Genomic DNA, 17,684 nt, shown 5'->3' with positions numbered 1-17,684 from the left:
GATCTATACTCACATTTACTCTTTCGCAATTTAGGCCCCCGGCAACAGGCTCGCACCTCATCGTGGTGTCGGGGTCTAGTAATCCTCGCCGGCGTTGTCGGTGACGGATGAAGCTAAGACGAGCCTCCCAACAACAAAGGGATAACTAAAAGAATACGCAATGTGGAAGACAAATCATGTAATAAGAATTTGACAAAGTCCAATATATCCTCATACTGAAGGAGCAATAAAGTCTTTCCCCAAGTCCCTTAACGAGCCACATGCTCCACCTGAGATTCCGAAGCCTTGTTAGTGTCCTCTGCAGCCAAAGCGTGCTCCGGATCAGCAGCTTTTTGCTGAACCAGCTCCGTCACACCAAAGAGGTCATCCATCTTCTCAAGAGACATACCCTTGGTCTCGGGAATGAAGAACCAAACAAAGACTCCCATAGAGAAACAGAAGCATGAAAAGATAAGATACGTCCTGCAACCGGTCAGCCAACAAAACCCGACCCTGGGAACCGCACTCGATCAAAACTTACCCATATCCATTAGACCCAACAGTAGCCAACATATTCGGCACGGCCCTCGCAACCACGAAGTTAAACAGCCACTGCGTCGCCGCACCAAGAGCCACATTCAACGAACGCAGCCGCGCAGTCGGGATCTCCGAGACATAGATCCAGCAAACGGGACCCCAGCCAAACTGGAAGAATGCCGCGAAGAGGAAGATGCACACGAGGGCGACGTATCCGGCCGGGATGACGGGGGCACCTTCCACGGGGGGCGCGATGCGGACGTACAATCCGATGTACATCATTGCTAGGCCCTGGCCTACGGATGTCCAGAGGAGAGAGCGGCGGCGGCCGAGGGAGTCGGCGACGAAGATGAGGAAGACGCCGCAGCTGACCATTTTGACGATGCCGTAGACACCCGTTGCGAAGAGGTTTGTTGCGTTGCCGGTTACGCCGAGCTACATGAGTATGTTAGTGTCTCTACCTCTGTGGACGAGTGGTGAGTCCGGGACTTAAAAGCTCACGTTCTTGACTGAGAAGAAGTTAGTACGAATCCAGAATATCAGGCTCAACAAACTTACAAATCTGAGGACTGTAGTAATTAATCGCATTCGTCCCGGTCAACTGTTGACAAACCATCAAAAACACAGAAATCATAGCCCTCTTCCTATTCCCAGGAATAAGGCACATCTCTTTCATAAGATCCCAGAACCCAGAACCACCAATAAGCGCGCGCTCCTGCTCCAGCTGTGTCGCGATAGCCTGGAACTCGTCCTCGACATAAGGGTGATCCGCGGGCAGAGCGCGGACCTTGCAGAGAGTTGCGCGTGCCTCTTCCCATCTATCCTGCTTGGCGAGCCAGCGCGGTGACTCGTTACAGAGGAGCATGCCCATGAGCAGGAGCACGGCGGGAAGACCTTGCATTGCTAGAGGGATGAGATACATTGCTGAGCCGGTGAGGTGGAGTAGACAGCCGTAGTTTATCCAGAAGGCGAGCATGATTCCCATTGCGATGAAGAGTTGGTAGAGGCCAGTAAGGCCGCCGCGGATGGCGCGCGGTGCGTTCTCGGAGACGTAGAGGGGGTTTATCATTGAGGCGGCGCCGACTCCGAAGCCGGTTACGAGGCTGTGTAGAATGTCAGGGAAACGTACTTATTCAAGACATGGGAGAATGTAATACGTACCGTCCGACATACATGGCTGGGAGGTGGCCACTGGCTGAGGATTGCATTGTGACTCCCACGATTCCAATCACCGCTGCTCCGATCAGGGCAAGTCTTCGGCCCCATCTATCCGCTGCTGGCGATGCGAGCAGAGCTCCGAAGAAGCATCCTGCTTGGAGCGTGGAGACGATGTTGGCGGAAAGGTTTGCTTTGGCGACGCTGTCGAGTCCTTCGAGGCCGTAGGTTCTATAGACAGGGCCGTTAATTTGACTCGACCTCAATAGTTAATCGTAGAAGACAGCTCACCGTTCAAATGGAGGCATCGTGAGAACCCCACCAATGATACCAGAGTCCATACCGAAAAGCATTCCTCCGCAACACGCCTGCAAATGTATCAGCAAAGCCGATCAATTTCCAACAACGAAACAGACTCACGGAGCACGCAAGAGCGTAGACTCTCCATCCATAAATCTCCTTAGGGTCAGTCCTCATCGCCTCATTGTGAACGATTTTCTGCAAAAACCACGACATCCTGAGTAATGGATGAATCAAGGCCCAGTAGAAAGCAAAGTCGACAATCACCTGCTGACGAAGAAGCCAGAAGATATATGAAGCCGCGGTAATGAACTGAACTCTGGATGACCGTCGGCAACAGATAAACAAAAAGAGCACAGCCCTATTTACGAGAAAGTATCATCCGAGTCCCCCGTCCTTGGCCTGCCCCCACGACTTATAAGAATCTAGACAAGACATCCAAACAAGGCCAGGAGACGAGAGTGAGTGCCTCCACGAATCTAAGGACTGCTAAACGGGCCAAATGCATTGCCACATGCCCAGAGCGGAACTCATGGGCATACCCCAGCTTCAAGCGGGGGCGTGGGGGTTACGGGGATAAGATTTAAGGAAGGGCGGGTTGATCCGTCAGATACAACGTAGGATGTAGCTAGGATGTTCCGGCAATAGTTACATGGGTGTATTAGCCGGCGAGAGGGGGTCTTTGCTGATCTTGGAGTTTGGTTGCGGGGAAGGGAACTAGGGCTTGACTTGGCAGATGAGTTGCTGCGGCAGATGTCCGGGGGACGTAGGGAAAGGCGCTGCGCTATTGTATGAGGTGGTGGAGATAGAGCTTTTTTTTATGTAGAAGTAAAATCAATTGCTGTGTTTTGGTGTGTGGCTTTTAACTGTGCTTTGAAGCTTAATGTCTAGGGCGGCCTGTGCAGCCTTTGGAGGTTGTTTAATAAGAACAAGTACTTCACTTGAGAAAGATAAGCCATAATTGCTATGCAAGTAACTTGATAGCTCGCACAGAACTTTCCGCACAGAACTTTCCACACCCAGGACAGCAAGGGGCCAGGATAATCTGCTTTGCATTTATCCGCGCTGCCAGGCAAGTCACTGGCGGCTAGAACCGTCCTGGTGGCAAGTCCGTCAAGCGGTTTCGGGACAGAGCTGATGCTCTGATTATGAGATTGAGCCTATGTCCGTCCTCCTATTCTCATCATCAGTGCCAGCTCGCGAGAGACATGTAGACAGGACGACACGCTGATATGAGGGGAATTGACCTGACACCAATAGATGGATATCTATCTAGTGCTCAGCTATCAGGCAAAGAGGTTCCAAGAAACAACTTGAAGGCTGGGCATCATGTGTGAAATCATCAGATGCAGCTCTATTTAAATATACATGGCTTGGAATTATTCTATAGTACAGTATGCTTCCAGGACTAATGGCCTGCAAGTAAGCCACCAAGGTACCGGGACAACTCAGTGACAACAATGTCATCCACGCCATCCGTTCCGCCAAGACCTTGTTGCAAAATTTCAAACCAGCGTTGGATAGAAATTTCATGCAGCTTTTGCCCATTCAGGACTTCATGCACTCGAGTAGCTTGGTCAGAAGCAGTAGAGGTATCTGGAGAGACCGATATATTGCTTTCAATGATGGCACCGTGTTTCAGGCGTATGAATGCACGGGTCTGACCTCGATGTTAGTCTACCAGTATACACTATCTGCCGAGTTGGAAAACTTACCGAGGGAGGAAGAGAGGAAGGCAATGCCGGTCGTTCACGAGGATCATTTTCGATAGGATATGTCGAAAAGGTGAATTGCGGCGTTTGAGTGTATTTCCACTCTAACGATCGCAACTCAGCGATTCCCTTGGCAATATCCGGCTCCTGTTCCTGCGCCTCTCCCACAGTTCCCGCGACCCAAGTATCTCCGGCAAAGATCTCCGGCTCAATTGCAAGAGCACGGCGTGCCCGAAGCACAGCGTCAGAGTCAACACCATATAATCGGGCAAATTCTTCGACCACGCTGTCTATCACGCCCTGCATCGAGAAGAATGAATCGGCCAGCGCGCTCGAGACATTGCCCACTGGTGACCGCACACTTTCAACGCCCTTGGCTTGGATATAACCGCGGGCTGGGGACCGCAGGAACCGGCCGAGATCATGGATATTAGGCGAGTCCAGCAAGCAGGTACCATGATGCAAGGCTCGGTGGCGGGTGAGCTTGAATGCCGACCCGGAGACCTTCCGAGTCGGGGGTTCATTGATATCGGTGTTTGTTACATCCGGCATCATGACAATATCGTGGCGCTCATTGACGCTTGTATTGACCGCGCCGACGCGGTGCAGGGCTCGAACCATCATCTCCGCATGTTTGTCCCGCGTGAAAGATGTGCGCGGCGAGATGACACTGTAGTTGAGATTTCCCTCGTCGTGGAAGACGGCTCCGCCTCCAGATCGTCGACGAACGTAGAGAGCCCCATCATCTTGTCCGCCAGGCCGACGATCATTGTAGAGGGCGCGGAGATCTGTCTCCAGCCACGGATTTTGGTTTCGACCGATCACCACGCATGGCTGGTTGATGTACAGGAAGAGAATGCTCGAGTCGGCCGGGGCGTTCTCCAGCAGGAAATGCTCGATCGAAAGGTTCACGTAAGGGTCGGTCGAGAGCGACTGGTAGATCTGGTGTCGGGAAGCATCGCGACGGGCGAGCTCGGCGAAAGGCGAAGAGGAATTGTGACGAGCCCAGCCCTTGATGCCACAGATAGAGGTACTACCGCGCCACGGCGAGGACCAGCATCGTCTGGCGAGCATTGAGGAGCATGGAGCAAGGGTAGAAATCAATAAATCAATAATCGATAATTGATTGCCAAAAAGCGGCCGATAGTCGGCCGCACTAAGCCCGGATAGGAAACCATCGATGAGTCGATTTTCTGCCTTTTTCTTGGAGTCAACTTCAACCTGGTCTTGTGCGACAGTCGGTGTTCTTCTTGTCAATTGACTCCGACAACTCACACTTTACCTTTTCTTCTTACCTCTACCGGCTTTGAGACCGCAGGCCATTCATCATGTCGACGTGGGGTGAACATTTCCGAGTCACTACGTAAGTTGCCCCTCCACGCCAAACACATTCCACCCCGTCTGATTTCCTCCAGCTATGGCGAGTCGCACTGCCGCTCTGTCGGCTGTATCGTCGACGGCTGCCCTCCCGGCATGGAGCTCACCGAGGACGACATCCAGCCCCAGATGACCCGCCGCCGTCCCGGCCAGAGTGCCTTGACAACCCCGCGGGATGAGAAGGACCGCGTCGAGATCCAGTCGGGCACAGAATTCGGTATTACACTAGGCACTCCAATTGGCATGATGGTACGCAACCAAGACCAGCGGCCCAAGGACTACGGCGGCAGCACAATGGACCTGTACCCACGTCCCAGCCACGCCGACTTCACCTACCTCGAGAAGTACGGTGTCAAGGCAAGCAGCGGTGGTGGCCGCAGCAGTGCCCGTGAGACTATCGGTAAGCATGCATCTACCAAGAGTTCCCGTCGTTCCAACCTTAACATTGCCCACTAGGTCGTGTCGCCGCCGGCGCCATCGCCGAGAAGTACCTGCAGCTGTCTCATGGCGTCGAGATCGTGGCCTTCGTCTCCTCTGTCGGCAACGAATACCTTTACCCCCCAACTCCCGAGCACCCAACCGCCTCTACCAACCCCGAGTACCTCAAGCTTCTCGAGAGCATCGACCGAGAAACCGTGGACAAGTTCGCACCGGTCCGATGCCCCGATGAGGATGCCGCCGCGCGGATGACCAAGGTGATCGAGAAATTCCGTGACAACCACGACAGCATTGGCGGAACCGTAACCTGCGTGATCCGCAACGTGCCCGTCGGCCTCGGCGAGCCGTGCTTCGACAAGCTGGAAGCCAAGCTGGGCCACGCCATGCTGAGCATCCCCGCCACCAAGGGCTTCGAGATCGGCTCAGGCTTCGGCGGCTGCGAAGTTCCCGGATCCATCCACAACGACCCCTTCATCGCCTCTCCCTCCGGTGACGGCCACCGTCTCACCACCAAGACCAACAACTCCGGTGGTATCCAGGGTGGTATTTCCAACGGCGCTTCGATCTACTTCCGCATCGCTTTCAAGCCCCCGGCGACTATCGGCCAGGCCCAGACCACTGCCACCTACGGCTTCGAGGAGGGTATCCTGGAGGCCAAGGGCCGCCACGATCCTTGCGTTGTTCCCCGTGCTGTCCCTATCGTCGAGGCTATGTCTTCGCTGGTCATCATGGATGCGCTGATGGCTCAGTACGCTCGTGAAAGCGCGAAGAACCTGCTCCCGCGCCTGCCTTCTACCCTGCCCACGAAGCCGGCTACTGCGCCTAACGGTGCGCCTGTGTCTTAGGTCTGTGGGTTGAGAGATTAAACAGCCTGGTTCGTGATGTATCATGGGTGGACCATGAAAATTTCTATAGATATCATTATGTTTTATTTTGCTGATATTTCGTTTTTCTGGATGCTACGCTTTTCGGAGTTTTATATATCCTCGATATCAGATACAAAATTGTTAAATGAAATGCATGAGCAATGATTATGAGAATTGTGTGCTACCAAGTATGCTTCAAGCGCTGCAGTGAACCCAGCTCCAGCTATTTCCAAGGTTCAAATAGTTCCGCTGGAGAATGCGTATGTTTCGTACTAGTACACGACGTATAATGAATGCATTATCACCGTGTTATGATCCTCAAGAAAACGAAGCAGCGCCTTCCAACCATTCGCACGCTGTAAGATATCAATTCTGTCCGCCAATGGAACATCTCGGCACTGATATCTTGGAATGTGCCGGGCATGATGCTAGACCGGTAACGCGGTCTTTGCTTGGCTTTGTAGCTAAGAGCCGAGGACGCGACCGCAGAAATGCGGTGAAACTGGACGTCCAACTCACCTTGCATACATATTTCCGACCGGCCAATCCTAGAAAAGGCTATTTGAACCCAGAATCGGCTTCCGGGCCCATTAATAACTATGGGGAAGAAAATGATATCTGATTCAAGTATGACGATCCCAGGATCTGCAACTCGGGGAATTGAAATTCGCCAATGACATGCCGAGTAGTATTAAGGTTAGGAAAGGATTGTAGTGGCTCTCTCTGGGTGGCATTGGCCCCGTACCGGGTATTTCTCCATCGGGCTTTGGAATGTGAGCCTTATGGTGGGTGGACATAGTCGGGACTCTTTCTAATGCAAGGTGTACTCGGAGGCGTTTTGTGCACCTGATACGAGAGCTCCAACAAATCGAACTCGGAGGAAGCTTAGCTCTTCCATGCCTCGGGAATGTACGAAGCTAGACACTTAGCTCCTTTGCCATTTTTAGTCAGGAATGACTCGAATAGGAGGCGCCCAGATATTGCAAGGTGACTTCTTGATCTAGAAAAATATGAGGCTGGCTTTGCGAGCTCCTCGTTATACATTCCAATGGTCCCGTAATGAGAATTATATCTCCGACAAGCACTCCGACAGAAGGCCTGGGGTCCTATATATTATACTTTCCCTTCTCTGCTGTAGAATCCATTCTATGCTTTACCAGAAGCTAATCTAATTCCCATCCTTATCCAAGAAGTTTATAACAAATTGAACATGAAAACCATCGCTTTCCAGAGCCTTGCCTTGGGCAGCCTCTTTGCCCTTGCCCAAGGCCACGGCCCTGACCACCAATGGGGGGGTTGGGGGTCCGGCTGGTCGAGTTCGACTTCGTCCTCTACTTCAACATCTACTTGGACACACCCCTGGAGCACTTCCACGACCTCTTGCACTACTACAACTTGCACCGAAGCTACGACAACTATCACGACTTCGGGAACTACGCCCGGCTCTACTACTATTACACCAACCACCTCATGCGGAACGGAAACAGTGATCATCGCAACCTGCACCGAAGCTACTACGACGATTACGACTTCGGGGACTATGCCCGGTTCTACTACCATTACGCCAACCACCCCATGTGGCACTGAAACAGTCATCATCGCAACTTGCACTGAAGCTACGACAACTATCACGACTTCGGGAACTATGCCCGGTTCTACTACCATCACACCAACCACCCCATGCGGCACGGAAACAGTGATCATTGCAACTTGCACTGAAGCTACTACGACCATTACGACTTCGGGGACTATGCCCGGCTCTACTACCATTACGCCAACCACCCCATGTGGCACGGAAACAGTCATCATCGCTACCTGCACCGAAGCTACTACAACCATCACGACTTTGGGAACTAAGTCCGGTTCTACTACCATTACGCCAACCACCCCGTGCGGAACGGAAACAGTGGTCATCACAACCTGTGCCAAGCCCGTTCCAACCGGTCACCACTGGAATTCCGGCTGGTAGGGTAGAACTACCGTGTCACCAGCTACTACCTGCGAAGCAGCAATATAGCGCGGATTAGTTCCTATCTTGGCGGGTTTGCGTTTGGTTGTAGTTATGGAACGCCCGATCCCTGCTGCCACGTTGAATGCTGCTTCTGCAGGTGAAAATCTGGTTTCTCGTGGGAGTGTTGATCCTGTTGATGTCGGCCGGTGGATGTGAAGTGAGGAGATGATCGAAGGGCTTTGGGGAAACGGACTTATTATCAGTTTGGAATGGGTTTTCGGGGTAATCTCGTAGGAATTATGTGGATCTCTTTCAATATCCAGAGCTGATCGTTTGTTTTACCTTAACTTAATATGAAAACTCGAAAGTTACAATCAAATATTTCTCATTTTATGCAACACGAGTCGATCTAGACCAAGCGCGCATTCATCCACTCCTCAAAATGACTCGCTGAAGCAACGCTGAACCACCTAGCAAAAGAGAAACAACCTATCCCATATAAACACACATCGAGGGCCATCAAACGGCCTCATGGATATCGAACGCAGAAAAGACAGAAAAGGGCACCGGAAGTGTACGCCCAAAAGAAACGAGAGTGGCATAAACCATGAGAACGTGAAATGACTTGTGTACATATTTTCCCACCATACAAAGAGTAGTGACAAGAGATAATCAAAAGTGTACAATGCAAAGACTAGTTACTCACACGGCGAGTGCTAGGCGCATTACTGAGACTGTGACTGAGACTGCGCTGAGAGACATTGTCCATGTCCGAAGCATTGACGACTCTGAGTTTCTCCCGGGGCGCAGAGTAAGTCGTCTGGACGCGCTGGTCTTCACCCCAACTCTCATCGCACGTATCGTCATCACCGAGCCATCCCGGAGCATTGAGGAAGAGGTCATCGCGAGTAGAGCGGGGTGCCTGGAATACACCGTCCGACATTCTTTTCTTGGCGATCCAGTCCTTGGCACCTTGTTTGCGGCGGAAGAGTTCGGCCGAGGCGCTGACGGCGCGGCGAGGAGTGCTGGCTCCACTGGCGCCTTGTAACGTGCCTGGTACCATGACGGTGCTGCGGCGGTCGATGCCGGAGGCTAGAGGGGCAGCCTCGGACTCGGCTTCGCTGCTTGTGCCGCGGCGGGTGAGTGTTAGAGCGCGGCAAACGCTTTGGAAGATGCCTTCTGAAGGCCTGGGTTTTGAGGAGGGTGGGAGTTTTGAGGGGGAGGATTCGATGGAGGCCATGGCGTCTGCGTCGTAGAGCAGAGACTCGTTTTCTGCGCGGTGTTGGGAGAAGGTGGTATGGGCGGTTGAGTAGGAGTCCGTTGAGATGGACTTCTCGGATGGTGGTGCGGCCACGCCGACCAGATCGCGTTGTGTTGTCTCGCAACTATGAGATGCGTCTAGCGGATCAAAAGAGTGGCCACCGCTGCTTGCCCAGCTCAACGGTCGGTCGATGAGGACCCCACGCGCTTTGGATACCTGGCCCGTGGGGTTGTTGGACGAGAACGAAAAGGACGAAGCATCTGACAGGCTGCTGGATGTTCGATCACTCTTTGTAGGAGAGACTCGTCCTGTATCCCCAATGTCCTTCCGACGACTGTAGAAGGGGCCTAGCCCAACGCCAAAAATTGTACTCCGTGGAGTAGCAAACGGAGTATCGGAGAATGGATCCTCAGCTTCAACTTCGGCGTTCTCCACAGGGGGGATAGTCGCCATAAGGCGTTCCCGAAAGATGGCCTCGTCCTCCTCGCGCTCATCGATTGGATGAATATCACTTATAGTGTCATTGCGGCGGAATTCAGTATACCCGGATTGTCTGTACGGCCGTTGCTGACTGAATGGTCGACTGGTCTTGGTTGGACTTGTGTCCATGAGCAGCCCCGTCCTCTCTGCGGATCCATCGCCCTGCTCGCTCGACGAGGCCCGAGTGGCGTGACTGCGGTTCCCTGACCACGAATAGGCAGCGGCGGGATCTTGCTTCTCGCTCATCTGTGAGCTGCGGATACTGCTTGCTTGGAACGGATCATCACGGCCCCAAAAGTGGGCTCGCTCGGCGCCTAGAGCCAACTCTCGGAGTTGAGAGTCCCGCTGACCTTTGACCCGGCGTTTCCGATGGTGTCTCCATGCAAATATCGCGATGGCTATGGCGAGAGGTAGTCCGACACCCAAGCCAACTCCCAGTCCGGCTTTTTGGCCTGAAGAAAGGCCACCTCGGTGCGACTTTGACACTGAGGTAGGGGAAGTTGAGGGATTGGTGTAAGACTTGACCCAGCTATTCGAGGTCGTGTTGTAGAGATAAATCTGGGAGTTGCGCAGGGTAGAAGCCGTAGCCCTCTTCGAGAATTGTTTTGGAATGGTATATCCACCAGCAATGATCAACACGTCACCAGAGAGCATGGCTGCTGAATGACCATAGAGTCCAGTTCCCTCAGCAATTCCTACATCAGAGGATGATGTGGGAGTTGACCAGGCCCAATCGCTCACACCACCATATTCCTCACCGACCTCCAGGACCGCGAATTGGGGATCAGCAGGGACCGACGTATCCCCCACCCAGCCTCCAATCACGTAAATCTTCTTTCCGTCGCCAGAAAGGACAGCAGCATGGCCCGATCGAGGCTCCACAGTGGCCTGAGTTCGCACCGCCAACTCCGTCTTGGGCATTGCCTCTGAGTTGACGTTCACGAAGCTCCAGCTTTCCTGCGGCACGGAGAATATGGCAAGCTGGGACATATTGAGGAAGGCTTGGCGAGTATGTCCACCGATGAACAGGAAATCCTGCTGCCTCTCTGTCGAGGCTAGTGACGACGTAGGCGGGAGAGGAACGATGACCATTCCGGCCTCGGGGACCGGAGGTGCGCGGTCCCCAATAGTGGTCGCTTCATATTTGGAGGTATCTTTGGAGGACGGATCCAACAGGACCATGGATTGGGAATAGTCCGCAGCAGAGACCCACGTCTGGTCCGTACTATTCGCGAATGGACACATCCCACCAAAGGTATACATGGAGGTTTCAGTCGCGTCGCTGAATGCAAAGGTAAACCCGGCAGCCAGGTAGTTCGGTCTTGTCTTCCCCTCTCCTGGGTTTACCGACAGCTGCGCCCAGGTCCCATTGCCGGTTGAGCTGGTGTTGTCGGGGTGGAACCGCCATATTGACTGCTGATCGGATGTGTTGTGACAATCTCCTGCGTAGACCGAGAGAATGCCTCGGTCATCAATAACAGGGATGAATGAGGAGGACTGTTCGGTGCTTTTGAACGGGGTTTCCTCGAGCAAGGTGTGGAAGGAGGGGTTGCTGGTATCGAGACTGGCGGAGATGTTCAAGGACAGGAACTCGGTCTTGCCCGTCGAGCTACCGGGTTGGAGAAGGTACGCGAGCGAGTCATTGTATTGGGGAGCGAGGAAGAGGGAAGATGGCGTGTACGGGATAGCGGTGACGGGCTGAAGGAGCAATAGAAGCGCGGACAGGCCTAGCGGGCTCTGCGTTGGACGATGGCGGGGATTCATAGCGCGCGACTGGGATCGCAATCTGAGACAAGATCAAACGAAGGGATGCATTCCAGGATCGGCGAGCATCGTCCCACGCGGGAGTGGTGTCCAAACGACGTCTGCAGCGTAAAAGTTTTTAAGCTTCAGCGATCCTGATGTTTAGTGTCAACGGTGGGAAGATGAGAAAGTACGAGATGGTGTGTTGGGCTCATCATCACGGGTCAGAGGTACGGAGCTACGGGTAAACACAGGAGACTACGGGAGCCTCGACCATCCACGCCCAAGGGGGAATCCAATCAAGTCCACATTTACAGCCAGTGCCGAGAGTTTTCTGACCCTCAGCAAAGAAACGGAAGCAAATAGATTGCCGAGAGTTGGATCAGCACGCGATCCACGCGGTTGCGCGGGCAACCAGCAACCAAGCGGCGCTGGGGTTGTGCCTCAATTGCGCGTATCTGGTGTGATCACACTCCACTCCGGTCATCTGTGCACTCCGTAGCCAATGCGTTGCAGGAAAATTGATTGCAGTGGGCCTTTCTTTATGTATTTTCTACCGAACATACTTATTGTACTATGTAACATGGCTGGTTGCACTATATAACTTGGCTGGAGTCCTTCCCGTTCTTGTCAAGTGAGGGGTGACGTGCCTTGGCGGAGGTCAATGGCCTCCGAAGTTGTGAATTCACGTTAGCAGTTTTGGCGTTCGATCTTCACTTCATCGAAGCTAGGCAACCGATCCGCACCGTCGAGAATGTGGTCCGTGAGTCTACGTTCTAGCCCCACGAGTACTGAATCCATGCCAGCAGAGACATCTCAAGCAATCCATAAAACCGGTCTAGTCCAAGCCACGGGATGAATTATCCAGGGTCGCACCGGGAGGCGTGATGTGGCGTGATGTGGAAATTGACCCCAAGGATGGCTGTATGCATCAACACAGTAGAGGGCTATGTGCGAGACTCGAAACTGAGTCTTTCCCTCCCGAGGCACTCACGGACAGGCCCTTTGAAGCAATCAACATAAGCCCGGGCCATGACGGCTAGTTTTATTGTGAAGAGCCGAACGTCTACAGGAAACAGAAAGTAAGCCAAAGAACACCTTGCAAATATCCCCTCAAGCAGTCACTCATCAATGGATACCTGGTTGAGACCATTGGATGGAACAATTCTCCAAAGTTCTGCCAGGGAGCAGAACGCGGAGCTTGTCCCTGAGAGGCGTCGGAAGTGGCATTGACGCTAAAGGAGACAACGGCATGCAACATCTGGATCTTGTTCTGCCCCATCTGTGCATTGAAATAGAGGACTTGAATGACATGCAGGTTCAACACTAATGACTTGTTTCTGCTTATACTATTTTGTCAGTTCTGATACACTCCTCTCTTGTCTTGTTCCAGGTAGAGCAGCGACCAGCTGTCGAGCCAAGCATAAGTGATCCCGGTCTAGTGTACAGACAATCCCGTATTCCAAGGGGTTATGCAAAGGACTCTATACTACTCTGTAAAACTCTATACAGCAAAAAATACATGAAGACCCCGCAACAGGAAGTGGCTGCGGATAGAGAACCCGAATGATTTCGCCCCTTAGCCACCGCGTCAAAAACCTCGCCTCAGCTTCCCCATACTCTCACCCCCTCATTGACATTCCCGTCGGGACTCACCAAACACGATCAAGCAGCCAAAGTCAATGACACAGTATAACCACCAGCCAGTGGGTCCAGACCGACCAGAACCGCGGTTTCAGCACCCAACCCAGCACGTTGTCACGCCAACTCAACCATCGCAACCTCTATAGGTACCGAGAAACAAGGGGACGGCCCTTGGGTAAGTTTGCATCGCCAATATGACCTCAGACTCAGGAGCCCAATAGTTGAAGGTTCTGTGAAGCGGGTTCGCCAGCTTCCAGTCACGACCCCGCTTGCCCGGTTTCCATCCCGACCAACCACCGCCCTCGACGCGCATCGCCACGTACAAGCTCTGAGAGGGAGCTTGTCTGGACTGGCTCCTGGTAATGGGGGAAGGGGTACGCGGGAGTTGGTTTTGGACTGGCCTGAATCGACGCCGCTCCTGCTGGTGGGATTGTAATGCCCAGTTGCGTTGACCAATCGCTTGAATGGTCCTGGTTAGAGCACATGCGCAGTGTCGCATTTTTCCGTGATGTGTCAATGTACCTGTCCACCCTGCGCAAGGGTGTTCAGCCGAGTATGCAGGTGAATCCGAGACTTAACCTCATTTGTCCCCCTGTTGCGTGGTTGACACTGGGTGGTCAAAGCATATCCGATAACGGCGAGGGCCATGCCTCTTATGAAAATATCATTCTTTACCGAGTCCTATAAGTCCTTGCATTATAGTATGTGTCTCGGAGTGAGAATCCTGGATCATTGTCCTCTTTCGGTTAGAAGAATGCGGCAGGAGAGAGAGAGAGAGAGAGAGAGAGAGAGCGAGAGCGAGAATCAAAGCGACAAGGCGAACCAAAAGAAAAAGCAAACCAAAGAAGAAGCAAAGCCCAACCTGAGAAATAGTGGAAGCAAATATTGATTGTCTAGGCCGGGGTGGCATGCACTTATTCGAAACAGTCTCGTTTCCAGTTCAGGCTGCTAACTCCCTGCAGGTGCTCAGACCATTCTCCGCGCCCAACGAATAGAAATGCATGACGCTCATCGCGAGCAGTAGCCCTTGTTCAATATTCCGGCAACTTTGCATCTGAAGCTTACGAGTTTCGACGCTCCACCAATCAGGGGCTGGATCATCTAGAGCTTTTGAGTTCCTATTTTGATTGCAAGTAGCTCCCTCCCCAGGTTGACCTGTCGTGTCGGTTGTTCGGCGCGTCTGCCGATAGTTCGAAGTGAGATTATCATGGCACTAGCCCCTCGTTCTATAGTTCCATCACCGTTGTTTAGTTCGGACGGAGGAAATATTACTCATAATGAAGACGCATGGATTCAAGGGATGCGCTTGAGCCATGTGACGAGGTAAATGCACAGAAGTGCTTTGATATCTTAAGGGCCTACCTTTGGAGCGGAAAGATGTATCAAGAGAGCCCGACGCCATACCATCCCAGATAGAGCCTCCTACATCTCCAAATTCGACCATGACCGCCTAAATCACGAGGGAAGTGCCACGGGGCTGGCTATCACAAGCAAACGGATTCTCGTGCTAACGCCCCCCCTCGGAGAATATAAGGCTGACAGCTTCTACTCATTGGTTACGGAGAATGTCGATGGCGATCCAATGTCACCACCGTTGGAAAGTCAAATAGATATTCTCATGCTGATCTTCAAATGCATATCAAGGATATCAATTCCCCAAGCAATAGGCGCGGAGGCCAGTGCTCTACTACCACCCATGTAACTTGCCTCTTTGCCCAAGCAAGGAAGACACCATCTCAAAACATTCGAAGATCAAAACTTCCGATCAGATGTTCTCTTAAATTCGTTCCTCCAGCATTACACAACATCAACCATATCCAGCCCAAGACCGAATCGATCTGTCACTCCTAACGATTCTACACCCTCTCGCTGACGCAATGCCACCCAAGAAACCAGAGGTCCCACCGTGCCTGCGCGTCGTGTACCCCGACAGATTTACAATCGGGCTCCATAGACGTTAATACAGAGTAGTAAGAACACAGGGTGTGGCACCGGCCCAGCGCGTTGGATTGAGGCAAGGGGTTGCCGCTTGTGTCACACAGCAGGAGGATACAACGAGAGTGATGGCACCGACTGCTGCAGATCTCCGGGGCCGTATTGAACTCGCTCGGACGATTCGCTAGGGCGCAGGACATCCATGTGCACTGATCGCTGCAGTGCGCATGAGGCGCTCAGGGCCCTCGGGGGGGGCGCTGCCATAACTTACTCTCGAAATGGGGGCTAGGATTAAGATGGCACGGGCATGTCCCTTGGATCGAGCGAATCAGTCGCGTGGAGATTATTACGATGATCCTTTGGGTATCTGAAGGTGTAAGATTCTCCGGGGGGCATGGGTTGGGCCTTCGCACGTTGGCCAATGAGGTGCAGCACGGCTGTGCCGGGTTCGTGGAAACGAGTACGGGTGAGGGTCGGATCAAGCGGCTAGATGTCCGTTGCGGGGTTCGTGGGAGTTAGTGCTGGGGGCGGTTAAGCTAGGGATGGATGCACGTAAGGTCTGGAGTACGAATACGCAAATCTGGATTGGAGCTAGTTTCAAACCCCGCGAAGTTTTACTCGGTCGTGCCCCGGGCCTCATTTCGAAGCCCGGGTCCGAGCTACTGTAACGAGGGTTCTTTATTACTGACTCTACCGGATGAGAATCTCATGACAAATTCCTCTATTGTAGGCCGGGATGTCGCGCGACCAGGGTAGACCCGCTATCAATATGGATTCCCCAGACCAAAAACCAAGATTGATACGCCACCAAGTCAAAAAAGTGGTGCGGGCCATCTCTAGTTGACCTGTGCGCTAAAGCCTTGGCCCTCTTGGCTGGAATGCGACTTCAGCTTCACTTGAATCCATGGCCCGAGGGAATAAGTTCACCCCGGGGTCCAGTAAAAGCGAGCGGTTGTTTCTTCTCTTTTCACTGGAGGTATGCCAGGAAAAAAAGAAAGAAAGCCGAGAAATGAAGGCTAATTAGGGGCCCAGACCTTCGCATGACGTAATCCAAATTTGACCGCGTTGGGAAATTGTTCGTTCTTCGCGCACGGGCTACGCTCGGGCGTCGACAGGACTGCACATACATCGATGCCGAAACAGCATCGTGCAGAACGCCTCTGAGTGGCTTTATACCGAGTTATAATACCCCGGCTTGTATAGCCGTGTAGCCGTAATTGTCCGGCACGGGAAACTAGCGCAACGCCTTCACGAGCCGTGTCAAGAGCATTATACTATAGAGTCCCTGTCACGGCCCCTGGCTGGCCGGGTTCGCGCGAAACGTTAGCGTGGGCAGCATCAGCCCATCAGAAGGCAAAAAGCCTCTTGGAAGAAGAATCCACAGTCGAGCTATGGCAGTGGGCACAGACGGTGGTGTTCTCCCGAATGGTCGGGTCGAAGTTAGTTTCTAAAATCCCACGTTGCCCGACCTGACCAGCGACATTAATGTACATAAACGGATTAGAGATATGTCAAAGTGGGTGGCAACCACGGTACGTGGTTGATACAACGGTACGGAGTATGATGGCTATATCGTACATATCCAGGAGGGAGACCGGTCAACGGAAAGGCGATCCACGGACCCGCGCCTCAAAAATACTTAGCCTGGGTTAAGCACGCGAGCCACTATACAGTAGTACCAACTCAACCAGAATGGGACTAGACGGGGTAAAAGTCTCGACGTAATGAGCATAGTTCTACCATAGACTGGACTCTTGGACTCGGGCTCGAGCCCAAATCATGTTGGCAAGTTCTGGCGGATCCGCCACTCTCCATAGGAAAAAGACAAAAAGCGAAATTCTATGCAAACAGACTCAAGGGCACACGGACCACCCGGAGCGTCGGCCGAAGACGCTCAGCCCCACGCCATTTCTATAATTACAGAAATTACGGGTAATTTGGGTGAAGAATCGTCCCCTAAGGATTTGTTGCCCGTCGTCATTGGTATTTCGTGCCTCTTCCCTTGGCATCCGATCTTCGCTCTGCCCTCTTACCCACCCAACCTCCCTTTCCTTCCTCTCCTCCTCTTCTCTCCTTTCTCCGGGCCATTCCTTTTTTTTTTTTTTACGGACATTCCTTCTCCAAAATTGTTTCGCCCGATCATACCTCCGATCTCGCTACCACCCCTCCGTCCCTCCCGAACGTGGCCTCCGAAACCCACGTCGCTGTATTTATATCATCACCCACCGTCCGCGCTCCTTTGTCGACTCCGACGCACGTGGGAGCAGCTCGAATCCCTCGTGCAGTAGCAGGTCTACCTCGATCGC

General features: G+C 52.8%; 6 protein-coding genes across 6 annotated transcripts; 3 read left to right on the top strand and 3 right to left on the bottom strand.

Annotated features, from left to right (window-relative positions):
- Window positions 1-248: 248 nt before the first annotated feature.
- N7498_008504 (sugar porter family MFS transporter) lies at window positions 249-2,187 on the bottom strand (the record flags this gene model as incomplete). Its single annotated transcript, XM_058455566.1, has 7 exons — window positions 249-462; window positions 521-951; window positions 1,018-1,025; window positions 1,075-1,619; window positions 1,678-1,902; window positions 1,963-2,039; window positions 2,092-2,187. 7 exons carry the CDS (start codon window positions 2,185-2,187, stop codon window positions 249-251), a joined length of 1,596 nt encoding a protein of 531 aa, XP_058305554.1.
- A 1,192-nt stretch (window positions 2,188-3,379) lies between these two features.
- Window positions 3,380-4,757, bottom strand: N7498_008503 (putative lipoate--protein ligase; the record flags this gene model as incomplete). Its single annotated transcript, XM_058455565.1, has 2 exons — window positions 3,380-3,631; window positions 3,687-4,757. The coding sequence occupies 2 exons, from the start codon at window positions 4,755-4,757 to the stop codon at window positions 3,380-3,382; spliced, it is 1,323 nt and encodes a 440-aa protein (XP_058305553.1).
- A 254-nt stretch (window positions 4,758-5,011) lies between these two features.
- N7498_008502 (bifunctional chorismate synthase/riboflavin reductase [NAD(P)H] ARO2) lies at window positions 5,012-6,343 on the top strand (the record flags this gene model as incomplete). Its single annotated transcript, XM_058455564.1, has 3 exons — window positions 5,012-5,046; window positions 5,099-5,460; window positions 5,517-6,343. The coding sequence occupies 3 exons, from the start codon at window positions 5,012-5,014 to the stop codon at window positions 6,341-6,343; spliced, it is 1,224 nt and encodes a 407-aa protein (XP_058305552.1).
- A 1,308-nt stretch (window positions 6,344-7,651) lies between these two features.
- On the top strand, window positions 7,652-7,951 carry N7498_008501 (uncharacterized protein; the record flags this gene model as incomplete). The annotated part of the gene is made up of 1 exon (XM_058455563.1): window positions 7,652-7,951. The coding sequence occupies one exon, from the start codon at window positions 7,652-7,654 to the stop codon at window positions 7,949-7,951; it is 300 nt and encodes a 99-aa protein (XP_058305551.1).
- A 58-nt stretch (window positions 7,952-8,009) lies between these two features.
- On the top strand, window positions 8,010-8,333 carry N7498_008500 (uncharacterized protein; the record flags this gene model as incomplete). Its single annotated transcript, XM_058455562.1, has 1 exon — window positions 8,010-8,333. One exon carries the CDS (start codon window positions 8,010-8,012, stop codon window positions 8,331-8,333), a length of 324 nt encoding a protein of 107 aa, XP_058305550.1.
- A 676-nt stretch (window positions 8,334-9,009) lies between these two features.
- On the bottom strand, window positions 9,010-11,820 carry N7498_008499 (uncharacterized protein; the record flags this gene model as incomplete). The annotated part of the gene is made up of 1 exon (XM_058455561.1): window positions 9,010-11,820. One exon carries the CDS (start codon window positions 11,818-11,820, stop codon window positions 9,010-9,012), a length of 2,811 nt encoding a protein of 936 aa, XP_058305549.1.
- Between the last annotated feature and the right edge of the window lie 5,864 nt (window positions 11,821-17,684).

Source organism: Penicillium cinerascens (genome assembly GCF_028974065.1).
Source record: "Penicillium cinerascens strain IBT 15544 chromosome Unknown scaffold_4_segment0_segment0, whole genome shotgun sequence".
NCBI classification, from domain to species: domain Eukaryota; kingdom Fungi; phylum Ascomycota; class Eurotiomycetes; order Eurotiales; family Aspergillaceae; genus Penicillium; species Penicillium cinerascens.
Note: the sequence above shows the minus strand (reverse complement) of the source record. Positions and strands in the feature narration are given on the sequence as shown.